This window comes from Camelina sativa, chromosome 5 (assembly GCF_030686135.1).
Source record: "Camelina sativa cultivar CO46 ecotype springtype chromosome 5, ASM3068613v1".
Classification (NCBI taxonomy): domain Eukaryota; kingdom Viridiplantae; phylum Streptophyta; class Magnoliopsida; order Brassicales; family Brassicaceae; genus Camelina; species Camelina sativa.
The window spans coordinates 6,142,382-6,166,103 of record NC_141884.1 but is presented as its reverse complement, the minus strand read 5'-3'; the positions used below and the strand labels follow the sequence as shown (position 1 = coordinate 6,166,103).

Sequence of the window (23,722 nt, the reverse complement as noted above, 5' to 3'; positions counted from 1 at the left end):
TGTGTTGTATACTGTATTAGATTACATCTCTAACGGTTATATTTGCCAACTTATTGGAAACCAAATTCTACTGAATAAAACTGTTCTCTTGTTTGACGTGTTTTGTTGTCTAACCAATCTCTGGCTTCGTATCTTTCCATTATTATAGTTAATTTAATTTCTCACCTGACATAAAATTATCGATTCATTTCTCATCGATATCCTACTCTAAATTATATAACCTATGATTACTTGTTTGTGCTTTTGGACCATTTTTTATTTTGTTTTTGACCAAACTTTTGGTGAACATTCTTTCATGATTATACAATATTTAATTATTAACAAAATAATTCATTCACTTTGTATCTAACAAATAACAAAATGATCCCAACTTTTCGTACTACGTACTTCAAAAAGAAAACAGCATAACATAGCGTTTGTACTCTGTAACTAGTTCGTATTTTAAGGCCGTGATATATCTTCTAAGAAAAGTTTTGTTTTTCTAGTTAGGTAGGATGTATATTCTTTGAATTGTGACTATTGGTCGAATGTATTTTTACCTTAAACTGATTAAGATTCGGCTAATCTAGACTATAGTCATCAAGTAGTCAAAGCTGAGAAATGATGTATATCCTTTTTGTGTTTCAAAAGCAATATGCTTACCTTTAAGAAATCATTAAAACTGATCAGCTATTTCACGTAAAAAAACAAACTAATTTTTATTAATATTATCCATATTGATTATATAAAAATAATGTTATATGTTCAGAAACTTGGTGCCTTCGTGTCTAGTACCATCACTTGTGTCAAACCGGCGTCAAACGCCCACTCTCGCTGACCTCAGCCCCCAACAAATACACACACACACAAACACATACGAAATCAACATGTTACATCAAACCATTATAAATATACTAAGTTAAAAAAATCAGTATCAACTATATTGTAAAATAATAATCTCCACGCACCCTATATTTCTCTATATATACGCACATTTGCCTCCACTTACTCTTGTTCAAACATTTCTTCATCCTTGAAATACAAAATAAAATAAAAATAAACCCCTAATAAAATTTTATCCTTATCTTCAACCAAGAAATGGGAGAGGTTCAAGAAGGTGCCAAAGTTGAACAAGAGAAGAAGCCAGCAGCCACCGTAGTCTCAGCTGAGACTACAGACACCAAGCCAAAGAACGGTGGAGGAGATTCTGCGGCAGCTCCGGCCGCTGCTGCCGCGGTGGTGGCCTCTGCCTTTGTTTACAAAGTTGATATGCACTGCGAAGGCTGCGCTAAGAAGATCAAGCGAATGGTGAAACACTTCAATGGAGTGAAAGATGTGACGGCAGATACTGGCGGGAATAAGCTTACGGTGGTCGGTAAGATTGACCCGGTGGTTCTCCGGGAGAAGTTGGAGGAGAAAACTAAGAGAAAAGTGGTTCTCGCGAATCCACCGCCACCTTCACAACCTAAGGTAGAGGGATCTGTTCCCGCCGCCGTTGAAGAGAAGAAAGCTGACGGTGGAGATAAGGCTGCGACTCCTCCTCCTGCTGCTGCTCCGGCAGCTCCAAAAGAGGTATACATCTACTTGAATACAAGAGACAACTATGCTTATGCTAGTGTACGCCGGTTTTTAAACAACGTACGTTAGCAACTTAAAAGGATACAATTTTGTAGAGTGGATCACACTAGTTATAATTAGGCAGATTAAGCTAAACGAAAAAAGATTAGGCAGCTAAAAAGTAAAACTAGTTTAATTGTCTAACGAAGTACTAATGAGTATGAATTATTTATTGATTTGAATTTGACTTTAATTTCTCTTTTGTGTTACAGAGTTCGGTGGCTTTAAAGATCAGACTACATTGTGAAGGATGTATTCAGAAAATCAAGAAAATAATATTGAAAATCAAAGGTAAGAAAATAAAAATAACAAACGAAGTTACTAAAATTCGAAAACCAAAAAGAAAAAATATTAATTGTGCTAATTTATTAATAATTAATTTGTATTCAGGGGTCGAAACGGTGGCTGTTGACGGAGCTAAAGACGTGGTGACAGTGAAAGGAACAATGGACGTTAAAGAACTAGTGCCTCTCCTCACCAAGAAACTCAAACGAACCGTTGAGCCTCTTGTTCCCGCCAAGAAAGATGACGGAGCCGCCGAGAAAAAGAAGACGGAAGCCGCCGCCGCTCCTGAAGCTAAGAAAGAGGCTCCTACTGCCGTAGTTGACGAAGCAAAGAAGGAAGTAAGTGACGGTGGAGAGAAGAAGAAAGAAGCTGGTGACGGTGGAGAGAAGAAGAACGAGGCTGGTGATGGCGGAGAGAAGAAGAAAGAAGGTGGAGACGGCGGAGAGAAGAAGGAAGGTGGCGGAGGAGGAGGAGGTGCGCCGCCGCCGGTGGCCATGGTGAATAAGATGGATTACTATGGATACTCATCTTATCCGACGGGTCCAATGTATTGGCAAGAAGGACACGTGTACGGTCAGAGTTATTCAATGGGAGGTCAGGGTTATCCGATGGCGGGTCAGGGTTATCCGATGGCAGGACAGAGTTATCCAGGTTCAGGATACAATTACGCAAGTGAGAGTTACGTGCCGTACTCGCAGCCAAACATGAACGCTCCTCCTGGGATGTTCAGCGACGAGAACCCCAACGGCTGCTCCGTTATGTAAATCATGGGGTTAAATTGTAAATATAAAAAACTCTAAGGGTTAAAACATAAATGTGGGAACACAAAGTAGCAACTTTAGGTGAAAATTTTGAAAGGCTGAGTCTGAGCCAGCGGGTTCTGACGTGTAACATTTGTTCCTTTGTTAGTTTAGTTTCTTTAATGTAATAATTAATTGCTTTTACTTTAATTGTAGTGTCAGCAAACAAATAACAATAATAATGTAAAATGATGAAAAAAGGAATATAATTATCTTTTAGGATTATGAATGAATGTTTATTTTCCATTGAAAAATCATTTTGGTTCATTGACCTATGTAGAAAGGTGATTTAAATGATTAACTTGTACGAAATCTTGAAAAGACTATACAGTTTTATGAAAGTTAATGATTTTTTTGGTGGAAAAGCTAATTAAAGCCATTTTTTTCGATCAACTATGATATTATTATTTCCATGATAATTATTGTTACCCTTTATATAAGTAGTTATCATTTAGTCCACCTTCCTTCATTTATTCATATGAATTAGATATCGTGAAAACACCTTTGCTGGTCGTATAGGCAGAGCCGTGGCTATGTACAGAAAAAATAAACATTGGCTTCGGTCTTTTATTTTAAAAAGAATTTTAAGGCTCTTATTTTCTTATATTTGTTAATTATGTTATGGCTAAATAGAAAAATTTTATTTATATTACAGAAGAAAAAAAAAAATTACCATTGTTTAAAGCTTTCACCTTATCTTTTTGCCATGTCTTACCTTGTTTTTCTTCTTCTTCAGTTAAAATAATAGAAAAAACTAAATGTTTTTCATGTTTGGTTTCTAAATCCAGTTTGTAAATCTCATGTTTTGATACTTTTTGTTTTGAATTAAGACTTTTTTTTAGTATTGCTTATGGTCCATGTAACTCTTGGCACGGCTCTGCGTATAGGGCATCCATTTTGTCTTCCAAAGTGAAACGACAGAAATTGTTGTATTCATTTGAACTACATTGTTACATCAAATTTGATCGACCCGGGGGAAAACATATAGGAGATATCCTGATATATGCTGATTGATAAGCATCAATATTTGATTCTCTTACGCTTTTACAAGTTCTGCATGCTAATTTCATTCTCCAAAAACTTCGAAAATTTTGTAGTACAGTATATGTGTCTCAAGGCGTTGCTGCACACGTACGTATAGCAAGTTAGGTAAAATTTTGAAGTCGAGATGGAGCCATCCGCTTCTTACGTGTAACACCCGTTCCTTTGTTAGTTAATTCGTTTAACAAATAATAATTAATTGATTTACTTTAATTGCAGTGTCAGCAAACAAGTAACAAAAATAATGTCAAATGATGAAGCGAATATTATAACTCATAACTGCTATCTATCAAAACGGATAATTTTGATAGAACTATCGTTGTTCTTGGCGATTCAAGACGTATTATTATGGGTGTTTACTTATTTAACACCATGTATTTTGGATTCAGCTTTCCTAATAATTATTTGTGTTGATTGATTCCTTTAGAAAGATGTTTAAAATGATTAAAGTGGACGAAATCTTGATAAGATGAAGAAATATATTATTGAGTTTATTGATGGAAAGCTAACTAAAGCCATTTTCTCGATGAACCATGACTATATAATTCTCATGGCCAAATGTTCAGTTTTCATCCATTTATATTTGTTATTTCCTTCAAATATACATTTTCTCAAACCAAGAACTACAGTATTTTTATATAAACGGAATTACGTGTACTGTATATATATATATATAAATATTATGTAAAACAGAGAGACTACGTAACCATCTTCATGTACGTATTATATAAAAGAGGTAATGAATTTGTTAATTAGTTGCACAATTACGCAAGTCTTTTTTAACATATAGCATTTGTTTGCATTCTATGTACGTGTATGTGTGCATTATTGTCATATATAGTCATTGTTTATGTAACTACATGATTTAGCATGATTAATGGTGACTTAATCTTAATATGAAAAAAATAGTGACTTAATATTTCTTCTAGACTGCTGGACAAAGACAAAACGATGACAACAAAACCATGTTGATGATCCCATCACTTTCTATTTCGCCCCTCTAGTCTTCTTTTGCTTTGTATTTTTCTAAATAATTGTATACGTACGTATTTATCTTTGAATTTTAGTATTTTTCTAAATAATTATCACTCAAGATCATGCAATAAATCAATCATTGGGTGCTGCCGTGCTGCGGATAAATCAGACACGGACACCCTATTTTGAGGTTTTTTTTTTAAATGGAATTGATGTATAAATATATCCTCTATACCCCATAATCCACTTATTACAAGCTTTTCTCTTTGGAATCATATCGGAATATGTACATAATTTAATTGCAAAGAATAACCAAATACGTTGTGGATAGCGTGGAACTCATCTACACAGGGGCAAATAATTGCATGTGTACATGTACGTGTTGCCAATTTCTTTTCATTTTTTTGGTGAATTGTAAAAGACGTGTTGCCAAAGTGATCACTTCTTGTCGCCATAGACATAGAGAGAGAGAAAAAATAGTAATTGATTTCCCCTTAACTTTTTCTTTCATATGAGCCAAATATATGTCTCACGTAACGATGTAAGCTAGTGTCCTAGTGGAGATATATATAATAAGAAAGTGACAATACAAACAAATAATGTAAAGAAGTTTTATCATTCGGGACTAAAGAAGATCGAATAAACCAAACGTATTCTATCGTTTATCGTTTGTTACGAGGAAGAGGTTAAGATTTTAAGATAGTCAAATTAATAGTACACATAAAATATAATCGTCATCCTTTGAAAAATAAATTCAAATTTCTGTTAGTTAAGTCTGTCAAACCCTGGTCAAGTTACCAATATCATCTAAATATACATCTTCGCCATCTTGAATTTTAAAACTTTGTTTTAGCCTCAAATTTCAAAAGGTGGTTTTCTGTACCTAGAAACGTATTTGGAATTTTCTGAACCTAGCTAAATAATATTTAAGAAACGGTACTAAATACATTCATCTATTTAATCAAAATGGGAATCCACCTAAGATGTTATGTCATTGCTCACTATGAATATATATTGACAAATATTAAAGTAATAACAATATATAGTAGTGATCATGATAATATGAATTAGGTGATAGGTTGCAAAATCCAATCAATGCCCACCTCATGTCTCCTTCATGGAAGTGGATCTGGCAGCATGAAATACAAAGAAACTTAGCAATTAGATAAATGCAAAAAAATAGTGGATATCTATTTTGTGGTCGCAAATTAGTGGACCTCTATCTATAGATCTCTCCATCTCTCTAGTTTATTGTAATATTACGACATTTTTACGGATACTCTGTTATACTCACCACAAATCTATAGCTCTCAATATATAGTTAAAAAATGGAGGACATGTGTGAAACATTAATGAATACAATTTAAGTGGAATAAGTGAGTGTGATTAGTATAAAAGAATTAGATCAAACATCACATAGCTAAAATAAAAAGGTAATTATAAAGAATATATATAACTATCAGTTTATATGATTTCAAATGATTATAATGGTTCATGAATATGAATTATGAACAGATAAGTTTATTTTATTTTATATGCAGAAACAGTTTTTTAAGTAGTTACTATTTCTCATAATCCAGTCAAAAAGTTCTTTTTTTTTTTCTTATTTTTGTCAACAGTAATAGCTGTTGACAAAAGGTAACAGTGAATCATGTTTGTCAGTTATGAAAATGATAGCAAAAGATAAATACTTGCGTTTTGTTATTAGTCTAATGGTTATTCAATTATTCAGGTGTTTACTGTTTACAAAAAAGCTACAATAATACTAGACATTATGTACAGTACTAGTAACACCGAACACGGCATATGATATGTATAAAGCATGTGGGATCATTGATGTTGTATGGTGTTGGCGCCAAACTTGGGTCTATGTCGCGAATCTGAAAAGGGTTTGGATTTGGAATATGCTGGTTTGACTTATATATGCGTGAGAGATGATGCATCTTCATCAATCAATCTGTTGGTTAGGGACAGGCCGATCCTGACGTTTTTACTATCATACGAGTTTGAGTTTAATTAGGAGATGACAAAAATAATTCTATTAGTATCATTTATGTAGTAACGATTGATCTTGACAGTTATTTTGATAGAACTATCGTTTGAACTTTGAACTATGAGAATTATTTTGGTGTTAAGAAGATGTGAATACGTAGCCTAACTTACCGCATCTTATAATATAGCAAGCTAGTACATGATGTTAAGTTATTTGGGTGAAAACATATATGAATACCCTAATTGTGACTCGTACGCCATTCATTCAATCTTATATTGAGGACGAGGAGGTCCATATTCGGGAATTCTTATGTGAGCCTGAAAAAATTCATGCAAGGAGTTCTTTTTGGTGTCCAGCGTTTCCACGTATCATATTTTGATCCGTTTGTAAGAAGAAAAAAAAAAGAAAAAAGAAAATTGTCAAATTTTTAATTTTATTTTACAAAGATATCATTCAAATTCGAAAGAATACGAGTTAATATAATGTTATTTTAAAACCATCATCTCTTTGTAATACCATTATTTTTATCTTCAACGCACCACTATATTTATGTCATCATAAAAACCCGAGGAATCATAATTCAAACTTCAAAGCATGTCCTTGACTATAGAAATCATTAGGTTGGTCTCCCAAACAGTTTGACTTGAGAATAAACAAAGCTTTACATGTACACACACACATATATATATATATATGTTAGCATCAGTGTCCGGGTCAAATCTCTACGCTTGGCATAACGAATTAAACATGTCAAACAATTTGAGCATGAAATGATGAAAACCCCAAATTAAAGTAAATGTGATCCATTCCGTCGTAGCTGCGTCTTCTGACTTTTGCCATTCGTTGAATTTGAACCATTTACAACAAACGATAAGTCAAATTTTAACCAAAACGAACTATACAATTCAATAATTCATTAATGATGGTCTTCGTATAGAAACGACGTACATAGTCGCATAGTTAATACTATTGGTTACATATATACCTAAGTTGATAGAACCGTGAGAACTGAGATCAAAGTTGAAGTTAATTTGCAGTTTCCGATACATATTGTTCTGTTATAAACAATTACTCATCGATCGATCGATCAGTTTCAAAGATCTATACTTCAAACCACTTCTTTCAAAGTATGGATTTAATCGATCTAAACATAATACGGTAGTGAAGGTTTTGAAAGAAGGAGTTGAATCATGTACGTAAACAAAAAAACACATTGGATCTTGTGGTACCATTCGTAAACTTACTTATACAGCCTCATAACCAACATAAGTAAAAGTAAGTAAGAAAGAGTTTAGGACAATATTAGAGAATGCAAGAATGGTCTCAAAACATACCAGAAGAAAGTTCCCCCCAAAACTAAGCCTCTTTGCATTCTCCAACTTCTTTAGCATTTTAGTCACTGACACTATTAGATGATGTAAACCATCCATGACGCTGGCTTGTATTCCAATGTTCAGTTTAGCTTCAGTTAAAGAAGAGAAATCAACTAAAGTAAGTGGTGACTGAGAGCTTCGCAATGTGAGACAATGGATATGTGGTGCCAGAGTCTGCGTTTGTCCCGACCCCCTTATCTCTAATGTTCTCAGTCGCAACGATATTGCTGAGATCAAGAACCTCAAGTTGTTTGGAGTTATTCAATGTTAAGCTTTCGAGAACCGGACAACGTAACCATATAGAATCTTAGCAATAGATTCATCTGGGAGAAAACAATACCACAAGGACAGCTTTTTCAGAGATGTCCAAGATGCAGAGCATTTGAGAGTCCTATGAAAATATGGTAACACAAGGCAGAGTTGCTTAACAGAGGAACTGATGTAGAATAAATCAGGAATGTTATAACCATGAACAAAATCGACAAAGAGGGATAGATCCTCCACGTTGCGGGACATGGCGAACTCGATCCATCTGTTAATGTTGGTTACAGTGTGCTTGATCATGCAGCTTGATAGATGAAACTTGATCATCTTGGAAGCTGTGTAGCGAGTCAAGGTTTCGTTTATCGCATCAGCATCATTTTTATAATCATCAATGGAGAGACCAGATATATTGGACCATACTTGCCTCCATCGTTTTGACAAGACAGAAGTTTCGATGGCGAGTTTCGTCGGAACAAAGAAGAGGATATGTTGGAGGATCACATCAGGCATGGAGCTGATTAAGTCCATACTCTGGCGATGATCATTGCGGCGGCTATGTGAAGCGGCTGTCGAGCAAGCTGTTGTCCGCCATATATATATATATTACTTGGGGTGTGTTTTAGTTAGTTAATATTAATGGATCAAAATGGTTTATGCGTTTGGTTAAAATGAGTTGATGAGTTCACAAAAATCATACAAAACATATTAATCGAGTTTGATAACCAAATCAAACCAACAATAATCTTAAAAACCATTGCAAATCCAACCGCTCTCTTCAAACAATTATTACTTATTATATAATCTGGATCCACATCCAGTGATATACTTTGGTCTTCTCTCGTGTTATCACAGGCTGGTTCTTTATCAATCTCAAGTAGAACCACACCAAAAGTGGAATTTTGTACAACAATGGAAAGCTTATAAAAACTGAAAATAAGTTAGATTTTTAATTTGAAAAATCTGATGAAATTGTGCTTAAAAGTTGCAGTCTAATATTGTTTACTAAGATGGCCATTGTGTCATTAACCAGGTTCAGATCCAATGTGTAAGTAAAAAACAAAAAAACACTGTAGATTAATTAATTGAGGTTCCATGTAAGATGGTCATCAAGACTCAAGACTAAACCCTATGATTCACCACTCATATGATGTGTGCCATTCTGACTGGTTGAGAGCACAATGGAGACAGTATTGTTGTGAGGAAGTGTTTGAACCAACTCTTCAAACTTCAACCTAGGGTAATCTCCATATAACTGTAGAACCATCTTGTCTAATGCCTTTGTGTTTTTAAGCACAAGTTCCACAAATGAAGCCACGTGCTTCGACTCTAATTCACAGTGGGATCTATTCCAAGAGGCTCCATCTTTTGATCTCCAACCTCCCACGCCCACGTACTCGTTATAATAGTTCTTCTCAACAGAAGAAAACAACAAAAGAAAACATGATTCTTGGATTATTCGAACTCGATGATAGTTACAACAGAAGTTTATGGTAAATATACGAACCTGTGTGTTTGCATGAACTGTCACCGTCTTTAAATTAGGTGAGTTTTGCAACAGTGTTTCTATACCAGGAATAATACACTGAAAGATCTCTGTCTCAAGAATCAAAGCTTTTATCTTCAACATCGGAAAAGTAATACCACGAACCTCCGCAACAGATAAAAGCTAGGATAAGTGATAGTGAACCACAAAACAAAATACTTATTAGTACCATTCGTAAACTTATACAGGCCTCATGAAAACTAATCCATCGGCACACGTTAACTGTGAAACCAACATTAGTAAAGTAAGTAAGAGAGTTGTAGACGTTAGATCCTAAAACATACCTGAAGAAAGTTGCACCCAAAATTAAGCTTCTCTGCATTCTGAAACTTCTCTAGCATTTCATGAAGGGATTCAAATAGGTAATCATTGATTGTCTCCCGACCTGAGTGACGGGAAACGTCCACTTTAGCTACAGTTAAAGACGAGACATCAACTAAAGTACATGGTAACTGATAGTTGTGCATTCTGAGAGAATGGACATTTGGTGCCACAATCTGCATTGGCCCCGACACAAAACGGCTGCAGGTTATTTCTAATGTTCTCACGCCCAGCGATTTGCTGAGAGCAAGAACCCTAACATGTGGACAATGATTCAATCTTAAGCTTTCGAGAATCGGACAACCACATAGAATCTTAGCAACATATTCATCGGAGAGAGAACTCCAAGACAAGGACAACTTCTTTAGCGATGTCCAAGATATAGAACATGAGGGAATTATACAAACATGTGGTAACTCAAAGTTGAGTTGCTTAATAGATGAATTGATGTAGACGATATCAGGAATGTTATAGTTATAATGATAATTAGAATTTTGACCGACGCAGAGGGATAGATTCTCCACGTTGCGGGACATGGCGAACTCTATCCACCTGTCCACGTCGGCAGCAGTGTGATACATTCTGGTTTTGAGATGAAACTTGATCATCTTGGGAGCTGTGCAGCGAGTTAGGGCTTCGTTTATCCAAGCAGCATTGCCTGGCGGCATATAGCTATCAACAAAGGAAAGAAAAGGTGTATCGGACCATACATGCCTCCATCGTCTAGACAAGACACAAGTTGTGATGGCGAGTTGCGTCGGAACAAAGAAGAGGATATGTTGGAGGATCTCATCAGGCAACGAGCTTATTAAGTCAATATTACGGAGATGACCACCACGAAGATGATCGTTACACAATCTAGGAAGACTTGAAGCGGCTCTGGAGCTCTCTTGCGCCATTTTACTTTATTAACCTAAATTTTGTTAGTATCTTTTATCTTTGACACAATCTAATGACTTCGTGTCCTTTTTTCTAAATTTTTTTTATTAATAGACTAGTCAAATAATATATAGCAAATTTTATTAATTAGTTAATGATATCCTACTACATTAATTGAGAAGTATAAATATAAAATTAACTTTAAAAAAGATAAAAAGTTATATTGTCATGCCATTGGTCTTAAGGTAATTGTTTAATTTTTCAATAAAGATAAAAATATAATTTTAATTTTAAACTAATAAAATCTTTTAAAGATAAAAATATAGTTTCCTAAAAAGAAATATTTTCTCTCTCTACTTAATTATGGATGAAAATTATAATAAATTTAAAAAATTTATAAACCAATCAGAATTTTAAAAATTAAGATTTTATATATAAGTATATAATAATATAATTATTTTTAATAACTATATTTAGAAGATTTTATTAAGATGTTAAATAATGATTCTCCTATCATCTTAATTTCTTCTATTTTATCTACAAGTTTTTTGAATTATTATATAATACTTATGATTAACAAAATATATAGATTTTTTTTTCTGCATATGTTGTGTTTAAAATTTTTAAAAACAAAGATATTATTCAATTTATGAAGAAAAAAATATGTGTGTTTAATGTTGGCTGGTTGGTAAAACTAAATTTATGAGATTGATAAATTTATAAAATTTAGTTACTCACAATTATGATATTATAATTACTACTTTAAAATATTTCACAAAATAATGATGCACATATACAACAAACAAACAATATAAAACTATACCATACATCAAACAAATTAAATACTATAAAATTTTAAAATAATTAGTATTCAAAAAAATATACGTATATTTAACAAATAATTGCAATACTAAAAATAAATACTATCTCAATATAAATTTATTTTTTAAAAAGAAATATAACAATAATTTTTATTATTATATTATAATTTTTGGAAAACGTTAACCGTGTATTATAGCACCTATATCTCTTAGTTTTAAATGTTAATTTTACCCACATATTTTTTCTATACAGTACATAAAAAAATTTAAAAGTGCTTAAACAACGTTTATTAACTATTTAACGATTGAAAAGAAAAAAATTCCCTAGAAACAGATTGACATTTTGAATAAATTATATTTCTTGGTTCTTTTTACAATAAATATTATTAACATGTTATTTTATTTTATTGTATGATGTAGTGGGCTTTAAAAAAATGTGGTTTTTATATGTTATATATATATTTTTTTTTTCCGGCAAAAGTGAACTTTATTAATAGTTAAATTTGTGAACATACAGAGGCTCCAACATCCAAGGAGGTGGATTAGTACAAGCAATATATAAATCTGTGTTATGACATCCAAATTGAGCTAATACATGGGCTACATCATTACTTGAACGGTGAGAAAATGAAAATGAAACAGTCTTGAAATAGTTTGCAAGAGATTGGATATCTTGAAGTAAATTATATATGAAACATCCATCAAGGAACGTTGACATCATCGATTAGAATTTTACAGTCACCTTCAAAGCAAACATTATCAAAACCATAGGCTAACGTCTGCTGCATTGCAAAAAGTAAAGCTTCAGCTTCAGCTTCCAAAGCAGATTGAGCATTTCGGAGAATAGACGAACCCCATACAAGCTCAGCACCTAATGAGTTTCTAATGATCCATCCGCCCATTGTTTTATTCGTCACAGAGGAATAACTTGCATCAAAGTTGCACTTGACCATTGGAGATATAGGTCGTTTCCAAACCTGGGGAATTGAATGTCTTGAAATAGAAAAAGTTTTTGTTAGACCACCAGTCGCCGCTATCCATTCCGAGACTTCGCCTTTTGTTTGATGAAAACAGAACAGAGGATCTTCACGTATGTTATTGAAAATAAAATTATTACGCGCTTTCCATATATTCCATATTAGCCAAAACGGAAGAAACCTCTCTTCATCAGACCTCGAGTCGTCCAAATATATGTCCATTAAAGTTGATAAATTAATCTCGGCATCTCTCGCATGGAAGGAAGACACTTGGGGAACATTCACTGAATTCCAAACAGCTTGGGATAAGGGGCAAAGAAACAGAGCATGGTTAATGGATTCCACAGTCATCTTACATCGTTGACATATAGTATCAATGGGGATACCTCGAGTTACCAAACGTGTAGCAGTGTCCACTGATTTTGACGAAATGCTCCAAAGAAAGTGATTAATTTTGGGCAATATTTTGAGCTTCCAAATTTGTTTTTTAAGAACGATAGAACCATGTGGAGCAATAGGAGCTTGACCATTATCAAAAGGATCATGTGTGGCTAGCCAGTAACCAGACCTAACCGTGTACTCACCGGATTTGTTATAGTGCCAAATTAGTTTATCTGCAGGACTTGATTGAGGAATATAAAGGCAAGTGATTCGTGAAACATCCTCAAGACTAATCTCATTTTCAACAACATGTATATTCCATGCTTTAACTGGGCCATTGGACAGGATAAGGTCAGAGAGGAAACACGTCTCTGTGGGATTAATGATATTAGCATGGCGAGGCGGATGAGCAGCAATAATATTATCCATGTTGATGCGAATGGACGTGCCATCGCTTACAATATGTCTCACACCCTTTTTCAACAAAACCAGACCAGAAAGTTTGGAGGACCAGCCGTAGGATTGTAACTTTTTAGGTGTAGCATCAAGGATGGATTCGTCCGGAAAGTATCTGGCTTTCATTACCTTGGCGAACAATGTATTTGGATGACGAAGAATCCGCCAGGCTTGTTTTGCCAAAAGCGAATCATTAAATTTTGATAGATCTTTAAAACCAAAACCCCCTTCTTTCTTCGAGTATTGGAGACATTTCCAAGCAATCCAGGATATATCTCTTGAAGCTGCACTTTTCTTCCACCAGAACCGCATAAGGATACTTTCTATTTCAGAAATGAGCCCCAGAGGCAACTTAAAACAGGACATTGCATACACTGGCATGGCTGCCGCAACTGACTTTAAAAGCACCTCTTTTCCTGCTGAGGATAGAAACTTAAAACTCCAGTTCGTAGTACGTTGTCGCACACGTTCAATGATATAATCAAACATCTCCCTTTTTTTACGACCAAACTGTTCAGGTAACCCAAGGTACTTTCCTCCTCCACCCTGGTTTGAAATATGTAATATATTTTTCATAACATTCTGTCGATGTCCAAACACAGGAGAGCCAAAAGTGATAAGAGATCTCGAGGTATTAATTTTTTGTCCAGAATAATATTCGTAAACATCAAAAGCATCCTTTAATGCTTGACAGTTTCGAATGTTTGCTCGGCAGAAAAATAAACTATCATCAGCAAACTGTAGATGTGTGATAGTTGGTACTCCATTGCCTATTTTTATGCCTTGTATATGCCCAGAGGATACTTGAGATTTGATTAAGTGGCTAAGAATATCATCACACAGGATAAATAGATAAGGTGACAAAGGGTCACCTTGTCTAATTCCTCTCTCAGGAACCACCTTACCAAATGGAGTGCCATTAATAAGAACTGCATATTCAACAGACGTGACCGTGGCCATAATCCACTTAATCCAAACCGGAGAAAAGCCAAACAACTGCATGGTAGTCTCCAAAAAATTCCATTCCACCCGGTCATACGCTTTGCTAACATCCGTCTTAACAGCCATGTATGTTTGAGAGACCCGCTTCCTCACTTTTAGAGAATGCATTAGTTCATGAGCTATCAATATATTGTCTGTGACCAAACGACCAGGTATGAATGCCGCTTGAGAGTCCGAAACTATAGCATCTAGATGTCGTTTTAATCGCATTACCAAGCATTTGGAGATGATTTTATAAATGACATTACATAGTCCAATCGGACGATAATCCGAGAGAGTTACTGGCTCTGTAATTTTCGGAATCATGCAAATATTTGTGTTATTTATCCCTGGTTTCATCGTAGAAGAATGAAAAAATTGTTTAACTTCATTCGTAACATCTTCTCCCACAACATCCCAGCATTCCTTGTAGAACCTTGCAGTAAGACCATCAGGTCCCGGCGCTTTGTCATCACCGATCAATGATAAAGCTTTAAATATTTCCTCACTGGTGAAGTCCCTTGTGAGTTCGTCATTTATTTCCTCAGTCAAAGTTGGGATAAAGTCCGCAAAATCATTAGGGGATACCTTGTGTCGCATAGAAGTATACATTGTCTGGAAATAATTGGCAGCATGTTGACCAACAGCCGTTTCACCACTAAAAGTATTGCCCTCTTCGTCATTTATAGAATAAATGTAGTTCTGGGCAAATCTGTTTTTTGTACAAGCGTGAAAAAATTTTGTGTTTCGATCTCCAACCTGGAGCCACAAGTTCCTACTCTTTTGTTTCCAATAAATCTCTTCATTCTTGTAAGCTAATGCAAGATCATGTCGAAGTCTTGGAATGAGGTCTCTGTCACAGCGATGCAGACTAGACATAGCTCTGTTTAGACGATACTGAAGAATATTAATTTGTTTGGCAGAGTTCAGATTGTTTTAACGCTTACACCTGGCCATATAACGTCTGCAATTCCTTATTTGATCTACGATTGTATGATGCTGCTGAGACTTACAGAAATTCCATCCTTCATGGACATAGTTTTTGAAGTTTGCAACACATATTAGTCTCTTATCAAATCTAAAAGACTTATTCTTGCTTGAGTTTAAAATTCCCAATCTTGTCACTATTGGTTTGTGGTCCGAACCACTAAAGTCAAGGAACTCCGATGTAGCTCTTGGGAAAGTTGCAGTCCACTCTGAATTTGTCATTACTCTATCCAAACAACATTTCACAGTGTGTGAATATCTTTCTCCCACCCAAGAAAACTTATCCCCTGTTGATCTTAAATCAGCTAAATCACAAACTGACACCATATGTTTGAAATCACTAAAGGTAGATTCAGCACGTAATGGACCACCAAGTTTTTCCTCATTGGATAGAATTTCGTTAAAGTCTCCTATTAACGCCCACGGACCATCTCTGTTTACAGAAATTTGTTCTAGTCGATCCCACAGTTGATATCTTAATTCCGAATTCGGATGACCATAAACACAGGACAAATAGAAAGCAAACCCATAATACTTAATGTTTACATCAATGATTCGAGCATCCTGAAAGTTTTTGGATACTGAAACATTGTCTTTCCAACACAATGCTAGACCACCACTCCTACCTTGAGGGGGTACAGTTATTACATTAGCAAATCCTAGAGAGTTAACAAAGTCACACACCATACTACACTTATTAAGAGTTTCAACTAGAAATAATATATTAGGTTTATACATACAACATATATTACGTAGACGTAATTGAGTAAAGGATCCACCAAGACCCTGGCAATTCCAAGAGACGATCGTCATATGGGGAACAATGGGGGTACCGGGCCCCCCCGCGCCTCCGTCGATCTTGTTACCTGCAGAGCAGGAGCCTTCGGACTCAACTCGGTCTTTCTTGCGGATCTGGCATAGGACCGCCTGATCCTCAACAGCCTCCCATCGTTGGTAGAAAGCTTCTACGTCCACTCGTTTCCTTTTGGATCAACCAAGAGAAGATGTTCTGTTTGAGCACTTATCATCTTCAATGGGAGAGAAAGTGTCAACAAACTGCTTGCTAAACTTGGCATGCAGGTAGCGGAGCCTTTCAACAGTTAGTTCAGTGTCCTCGAAAACACTTGGTGTAGTGGAAGGTTCAGAACTTGGGCCAGCACCCGGAGTGGAGAAGTGGTTCTTGAGACCGGGAATCGTCTCAAAAGGGTCAATAGTTTAGAGAGTGTTAGTGTCAGACATAACATCATTTGCCTCCGGTTGAGCAGCATCAATTGGACCATCATTTGGACCATTGTCTTGCGGGGGTTCTTGGTAGAATTGTTCCTCTACCACATCCAAATCACAGTCAGCAACATCGTGTTTCAAGGAACCACATTTAGAGCAGAATTTCCTGAGTCTCTCAAAGCGATACTTAATGATAGTATTATCGCCGACAGTAAACTGGAAGTTCCTTTGAAAACGTAATGGCCAATCTACATTCCAATCTATACTAACCCATACAAACTCGACCAAATGAGCATTTTCATCAAAATCAACCGGATCCACTGGTCCTAATTGGTCACCCACATACCTGGCCATGTCGGATGAGAGATAGAGAAGAGGAATCCCTCTTATCTGAACCCAGAGTGGGATTATCTTCAGAGTCTCATCAGTGATGTTCGGATGCCAACGGTGAACAGATAGCATCCAGCCATTAAAAGACCAAGGACCACGGCGCAGAACATTATTCATTGATTCTTCAGATTGGAACACGAATAGCGCTCTCCCCGGACCCAAAACTCGACCAACCACCGACCCTTCAAACCCCCAAACCGTGGCATGTGGTCAATTAAGGCTCTTAGATTTTGCTTACGCGGATTCACAGTTTGAACCACCAAAGAGAAGCGATTCGCAGAAACCGCCTTTGCGATGAATTGTGGAGGAAGTGGAACCGGTGCGTCATCGATTCCCAAATCAAGATCCTGGAGGGATTTCCTAATGTTATCACTCATAGTTGTAAGTAAGGAAAAGGCGATGAAATTGAGAGAAGGGGATAACAGAATTGAAACAGAAAAGATGCCGGGAAGTGAGTATTTATATATGTTTGGCCATGGCGGTTTCCCGAAACGGTTATCCAACGAGATAAACGGAATCGAGAAACTGCCATGTAACCGCTTGGGCAGAAGAAAACCGACAGATCTTAATTCCGAATGTAAATAAGATGCAATCGGAGGAACACTCCGGCAAGGAGAAAGCAATCGAAAAAATAACTGTAAATCGCTCAAAGAATCGCCCTTTTCAGAGAGAAAGGACGCCATACATAAAATCTTTTGAAGAAGAAAAAAAAATGTTATATATTATGTTTTAACTTTTAACTGAAAAAAATGAGAAATTTTGATTTTTTTTTTTTAAAGAGGAAAATAATAATAAAAATATAAAGATGGGTCCTCAAAATTATTATACGTTTGGGTTTTTTAAAGAAAAGCCCATGCATATATTTTACTGGAGCAGACCCAATTCTATACAGGGCCCTGAAACATTATATCTCAGTTCTCAACACTTCACCGCAACTTGAAACATTACTTTTGGCGTTTTAATTTAACTTTTGTAAACGCTACTTTTTTACATCATGCGACTTGTGAGATGCCAACCGAAGCCACGTGCTACGACCCAACCAATCTTTTTTTTTTTTTTTTTTTTTTCCCTTTCTTTCTCAAAGAGGCAAAATAATTAGTATAATTTTTTTTTATTTTCGTTAAATTGTAGAAAAAGATACCTCCATCAACCTAATTATCGAATTTTGGTAAGTTTAACTTTAAATAAATATACTTAGCGTGAAGAAGGCAACTGGCAGAGTGACCTTTTTTTATTTGTTTCCTTTGTTGTTCATTAAAAATAATTAAATATCTTTGAATGATTCTTTCGAAAGTTAACAAAAAAAACACTAAACTCATTTAATTTAAAAAATATAATTCTGATATAAAATATAGGGTCTACTTTTACTAACCCATCTTTAAATTTTTACATCTTAGATTAAAAAAGTACAAATTTAACTAATCACATTCCCTTTTTAATTTTTTATTTTTCTTTTTAATTTTATGTGAATGTTAAAAAAAAAAACAAGAAAAATAAAAATTTTATTTTTTTTGGTCTCTCGTCTCTCTCGTTCTTGGTTCAACCGTAGATGTTCGTCGGAAAAATATCCTCGGCTTCAATTTCGTTCGATTTACCCTAAATTCTCCGAGTACTCTTCATCAATCCCATACTCTTAATCCATTTCTCACGTTTTTGTATCTTTCTCAGGTAAAATTGTTCTCGTGTTTTTTTTTTTGGGGTCAAACTTGCTCTCACTTTGTTTTTTTTCCTAATTCAGGAGTATGTATTTAGTAACCCTAATTCTTAAATTTTCCAAAATTTCGTCTTACCTTACTATGTCGATTAAGCTATATTAGATAATCGAATTAAATTGAATCGAAATCGAATTAGGCGTTTTGTTATTGATCTGGTGAAATTAAATTTAGGGTTTTTTTTTGGGGGTGAATTTGTTTGTTCTTCTTTATTGCTTCGAAATTAGGGTTTTGTGTCATGAATGTAAAATTTATGTTGTTGCTAAATTTCCTGTGAGTTTAAGTTGATGATCATAGTGATTATGCATCCACAGTTGTTCTGAGTTTCTATTTTCATGGTTTGGATTCATTGCTCTGATTTGTAGGAACTTGGAAGCATAAAGGAAAAGCATGAATGCTTAAAACAGTTCGAGCATTACTGCGAAATGCAAGCCGAGAGGAACCCCGAAGGTCGCCCTATCGATGAGGGCCATATCTCAAACCAGAACAGCAATCCTAATTTACTCTCTTCTGCTTCTATCAGTGTTGCTCAGTTTCCTGGTATGTTTCACATTGGTTTATAAGTGTTTTTGAGCTGGGTTGATTTTCTTAATGGAAACTGCGTTTTTTTTGTTAACGATATCATTCATTTGGAGAGCAGCTAAGAAGCCGACTAGGCAATGGGCTGCGTGGACGCATCAGGAGGAGGAAAGTTTCTTCACTGCTCTTCGTCAAGTTGGAAAGGTTATCAATTTGTTGTTGAAGTTGAATGAGTTTGGTTTCTTCGTGTATATGTTGTTTGGTGTGTGACGTTTTTCTCTGTGTGTTGGTTATTGCAGAATTTTGAGAAGATTACCTCTCGTGTCCAAAGCAAAAACAAGGACCAGGTTGGTTGCCTTTTTTAACCTTGGGTTTGTTTTTCCTTCACTTTCTCTTGTTGGTGTTTTGCTTTTAGTTTCTCATGTTTGTGGATTTTTTTGTGTGTGATTTGCAGGTCAGGCATTACTATTATCGTTTAGTGAGACGTATGAATAAACTATTGGGTCCAGAACTGAGTCTTGATGCCAAGAATCCAAAGGACACAAATGCTGCAATGCTACGATGGTACTTGATATTTACATTTCTTTTCTATTATATATGCTTTGTGCTGGTATTGTAGATTGTTACATTATTGTTAACAAATGATGAACATTGCTCTCCATTTAAGTTTGCCATTCGCCTATAATATCTTATGTAGTATGGTTATGCATTTCTTGTTAGTGACAAGATAATGGTTAGGAAAGGTTTCTTGTTTCTCTTGTGCATTGATAATATCTGCCAGCAACCTCATACATGATTAGATAGTAGCAACTGACCTATATTTCAGACATTATACCATCTTTCGTTCTCCTGGTTGAGATGATTCCACATATCATGATTTCGTCTGTTCTAAAGTAAACATGCTATTTCATGTGACTTGCAGGTGGTCTTTACTGGAAAAGTATAGCTGCAAAGCTTCAAAACTTCATCTCAAACCCCGGAGATTCAAGCTATTTTTAGAGGCCTTGGTTAGTTGGCAAATGCAAATTTCGTTTTAACTCTAAGCCATCTTGGATTTGACAAGGAATTGTTTTCAAACTATTGTCTAACAAACCCTTTGCATGAAGGAACACCAATTGCTGAAAGACCGCAGAAAGAGCATAAGGAAACGGGCTTGTCAGGGAGAAAATTTCTCGTCTGCTTCCCTCGGAAACATCTCAAGTCATAGCAGAGACAGAGGATTGGATAACCGTCCATTTAAACTGATTCTCTCCGACGGCCAAAATGTTAAAAAGCTAGGGTCTGGAAGAGCATCTACCAAACATGTTGAAAGCTTAGGTGTCAACCTTGGTGACGAAAAAGAAGATACAGCCTTTGGGAGAGGTGGAAGGCAGCGACGAAAACAAGGTTCTTTCTCTGCTAGTTTTTATGCATGTTTCTTTGATAGACAGTTTTCTTCAGTCCCATATTGTGTGTGTGTTTTCACTTTTCAGCGTTCATACAAGTTTTGGATATCATCTACTTTCAATCTTCCATGTTTATATTAGGTTTTTTAAGTTTCTATTTAAAAACTTGATGTAGTTCCAGGTTCTTACTTGACTCTAAGCAGTTCATTCCTTTTCAGCAGGTTATAAAAAATGGGAAAAAGCTGCGATAGATGGGGTCTCCCTGGTTGCTGATGCTGCAGAGCATTTGGAACGAACATCAATTGACAAAGATATGGATGATCAAGAAGGTTTAGTATGGGATAATATTTCATTTTCTTAGATGCATGTTTTTTGAGAACTAACATGTGCAAATCTTGGATTCTCTTTTTATCTTAGATTTAGGTTCCACAAGATATTTAACCGGAAAGTCTCCACTTTCTCTGTGCTCATCTGGTGATGTTCCTCTCAGTGATGCCAATATGCAGTTTTCTGCCAAGCTGAAACTTCAGTTGTTCCCGATTGATGAATGTACTCGAAGATCCTTGGAAATGGTAAGCTTCTAATATGAATAAAACTGATTGGAGCAATAATTTTCTGAGACATGAAATGGAGCTTGATCTGTTAACAGGATAAGCACAATCCGCATCTAGAACTTACCCTTAGTAATCGCAAGAAGATATCATCTGTACTGGAACATCTCAATCGCAAATGGGGAAGCTCAAGTTGTGCGACTGGAGAGCTAATGCTATTTCCTTACAATGCACGAAAAGAAACTATAACGTGCCAGCAAAGCTGGACCCATGACTCTTTTCTAAGTGCAGCAGAAGTGCATTCAATGGTCGGAAGTCCCTCGGTTTTCCGCTTAAGGTTTGCTCTCATATTTTCCTAGTCTCGTGCAGGTTTATCTCTGTCCAATTATATCATACAGGATAAACGAAATTAATTTTCTTATATCTCTTTGCAGGTATGGTTGGTTTGTCCATGATGCATCAGGCTCTTTTATTTCCCAAGTTCCAACTTCAGATCTTTGCCCTTCACTCGAGGATGACATGAATGTGGATGGGGTGAACGAGGTCAATATGCTCCTTACTGAATCAGGACCCTTGTCTGTGCATTCAACTGCCGAACAACGGACATCTGTAGAACCCAGCCTGGGTCTAGTATGTGCCTCTGGTGAAACCCATGATCGTCCCGCAGAATATAGAGATGATTATGAACCTGCTTCACCAACTATTTCTCCACTTGAGCACTTAATCAGCGGTAATGCTCAATCAGCAGGAGAATGGGCTGATAGTCTTACTAACATAAGTATAGGTGATCTACTCTCTGATGTGCCCGATGACATAGATAGTGATGGTGGGGATCCACCTGCCACCGAGGGTTCACATTGCCTCCTTCGAGATGTTTCATTTGCCTCTGACTCTTTTGATGCTGCAATTGCTGCTCATATACTAAGACACCAGAACAAGCCAAGTGCTCCACTACCGATGACTTCTGGCTCTTCCTCTCTATGGGATGATGAAGAAACACGTGATGCCTTCTCTTTCCAAAATAATCGTCTCGCAGATTCCTCCAAGTTGGCTAATGTTGCTTCTCCTCGAGGTGGTGGCAGAGTAAATGGAGAACCTTCTCAATTGGTGGAGGTAACTATATCAGTCTCAAACTTCACTTCAACAGTTTATAAAAATAAACCATCTGATACAATACTTCTCTTAGGCTTTATCCATCGATGAGAAGCTTCCTGACCATGGAGAGCCTATGGAAGAGGGTCCAATAGACCCCCATTCGATGGATTCTCCAGGGAAGACCCATTGTGGGCTTGCGGATATATATTGGGTAAATCTCAAAATCTCATATTCGTCCAAAGTGAAAAACAACATACTGTATATTCAAAAACTCTTATTTCCTTTGTTTTATGCAGCCTGACTCGTTAGGACCACTGGATTTAGACATTAGATCTTCAAAGTATACAGAGGATTTGATCCTCAGTGAGAGCCTTGGGGGTTTGAGCCGTCTGATAGCGACCAGCCTCGATGCCTTTCAGAACTGCTCGCTCTTCGGGTTCGACAACAAGAAGGATAAGTCTAACATGGTCTGAAATGGAACCAAAAGCTAGGGGTCCAAATGTTGATAGTTGAAAAGAAAGTGACTCTTGCCTTTTTAAAAAAGAAACTTTATCACCAACTGATAGGTTCACTGTACAAAAATCTGATGTAAGTTTAACTCTTTCTCTCAACACAGTCTTCTGTGTTGTTACATGTTTATGTGTACCCTTACACTGTTGTTATTTACTACATGTTTATTTGGCTATCATGCCGTTTTTTTTTTTCTTTTGTTATAGAAATTTCATGGCAAATAAGAATGTCGCAGAATCTTCTAAATTCTTAACAAATTCTTTCAAGAGTTTTGAGTAAAATAACATTCAGGACGCAAAACTTAACTTTCTCGTGAAATTAATTTCTTTGTAGGGGTCAAACCATTTGTTCAACTTCATCAAATCGCCATCCAAATTTAAGTATCCATTATCTTCTTGATAAAGCATGATAGGACTAAGTTACTCCTTTTCTCTCATTTTTAATATTCTATCTGGAAAAGATTCCAAACGTTTACTTTTCTACACTTGATCAGTATAACCCAAGGTTTTTTCAACACTAGACTCTTTATTTAAAGTTATAAGAAAAGAAAAAAAATCATTCAAAACTAGATATGATTGTTGTCTTGATCAAAAGTGTTCAAATTGGGTTTTTCTTCTATTCCCAAAAACATTCAGTTTTCTCGCTCTCAACGATTAGTCTAAT

At 35.8% G+C, this 23,722-nt stretch overlaps 3 protein-coding genes and 2 pseudogenes across 4 annotated transcripts; 2 read left to right on the top strand and 3 right to left on the bottom strand.

Moving 5' to 3' along the window:
- Window positions 1–992: 992 nt before the first annotated feature.
- LOC104785825 (heavy metal-associated isoprenylated plant protein 5) lies at window positions 993–2,906 on the top strand. The gene is made up of 3 exons (XM_010511111.3): window positions 993–1,551; window positions 1,809–1,887; window positions 1,987–2,906. The coding sequence occupies exons 1-3, from the start codon at window positions 1,078–1,080 to the stop codon at window positions 2,643–2,645; spliced, it is 1,212 nt and encodes a 403-aa protein (XP_010509413.1). The 5' UTR covers window positions 993–1,077; the 3' UTR covers window positions 2,646–2,906.
- A 5,424-nt stretch (window positions 2,907–8,330) lies between these two features.
- Window positions 8,331–8,855, bottom strand: LOC104788946 (putative F-box/LRR-repeat protein At3g18150 pseudogene; annotated as a pseudogene).
- Window positions 8,856–9,248: 393 nt separating this feature from the next.
- Window positions 9,249–11,165, bottom strand: LOC104788944 (putative F-box protein At1g60180). Its single transcript, XM_087452790.1, has 3 exons — window positions 10,155–11,165; window positions 9,832–9,993; window positions 9,249–9,735 (listed from the first exon to the last, which is right to left on the bottom strand). Exons 1-3 carry the CDS (start codon window positions 11,088–11,090, stop codon window positions 9,454–9,456), a joined length of 1,380 nt encoding a protein of 459 aa, XP_087308916.1. The 5' UTR covers window positions 11,091–11,165; the 3' UTR covers window positions 9,249–9,453.
- A 4,457-nt stretch (window positions 11,166–15,622) lies between these two features.
- LOC147943306 (uncharacterized) lies at window positions 15,623–17,664 on the bottom strand (annotated as a pseudogene).
- A 783-nt stretch (window positions 17,665–18,447) lies between these two features.
- LOC104785824 (TSL-kinase interacting protein 1) lies at window positions 18,448–23,280 on the top strand. 2 transcript variants are annotated; one of them, XM_010511110.3, is made up of 13 exons: window positions 18,448–18,955; window positions 19,365–19,539; window positions 19,640–19,722; window positions 19,818–19,865; window positions 19,973–20,082; window positions 20,441–20,525; window positions 20,625–20,904; window positions 21,125–21,232; window positions 21,321–21,475; window positions 21,553–21,791; window positions 21,889–22,567; window positions 22,641–22,760; window positions 22,846–23,280. In XM_010511110.3, exons 2-13 carry the CDS (start codon window positions 19,425–19,427, stop codon window positions 23,020–23,022), a joined length of 2,199 nt encoding a protein of 732 aa, XP_010509412.3. In that variant the 5' UTR covers window positions 18,448–18,955; window positions 19,365–19,424; the 3' UTR covers window positions 23,023–23,280. The 2 variants fall into 2 exon arrangements, with proteins under 2 accessions (XP_010509412.3, XP_087369330.1); XM_087513204.1 differs by having other exon boundaries at window positions 18,464–18,955; window positions 21,122–21,232.
- The last annotated feature ends 442 nt before the right edge of the window (window positions 23,281–23,722 follow it).

Bases quoted from the DNA above. Each gene is read 5' to 3' on its own strand.
- LOC104785825 (XM_010511111.3), top strand. From the start codon at position 1,078: ATGGGAGAGGTTCAAGAAGGTGCCAAAGTTGAACAAGAGAAGAAGCCA. The intron at 1,552-1,808 runs GTATACATCTAC...TTTGTGTTACAG, and splicing joins CTCCGGCAGCTCCAAAAGAG to AGTTCGGTGGCTTTAAAGAT. The intron at 1,888-1,986 runs GTAAGAAAATAA...ATTTGTATTCAG, and splicing joins AATAATATTGAAAATCAAAG to GGGTCGAAACGGTGGCTGTT.
- LOC104788944 (XM_087452790.1), bottom strand. From the start codon at position 11,090: ATGGCGCAAGAGAGCTCCAGAGCCGCTTCAAGTCTTCCTAGATTGTGT. The intron at 9,994-10,154 runs GTATGTTTTAGG...CACTTATCCTAG, and splicing joins TTGGGTGCAACTTTCTTCAG to CTTTTATCTGTTGCGGAGGT. The intron at 9,736-9,831 runs GTTCGTATATTT...TCTGTTGAGAAG, and splicing joins CAGTTCATGCAAACACACAG to AACTATTATAACGAGTACGT.
- LOC104785824 (XM_087513204.1), top strand. From the start codon at position 19,425: ATGCAAGCCGAGAGGAACCCCGAAGGTCGCCCTATCGATGAGGGCCAT. The intron at 19,723-19,817 runs GTTATCAATTTG...TGGTTATTGCAG, and splicing joins CTCTTCGTCAAGTTGGAAAG to AATTTTGAGAAGATTACCTC. The intron at 22,761-22,845 runs GTAAATCTCAAA...TGTTTTATGCAG, and splicing joins GGCTTGCGGATATATATTGG to CCTGACTCGTTAGGACCACT.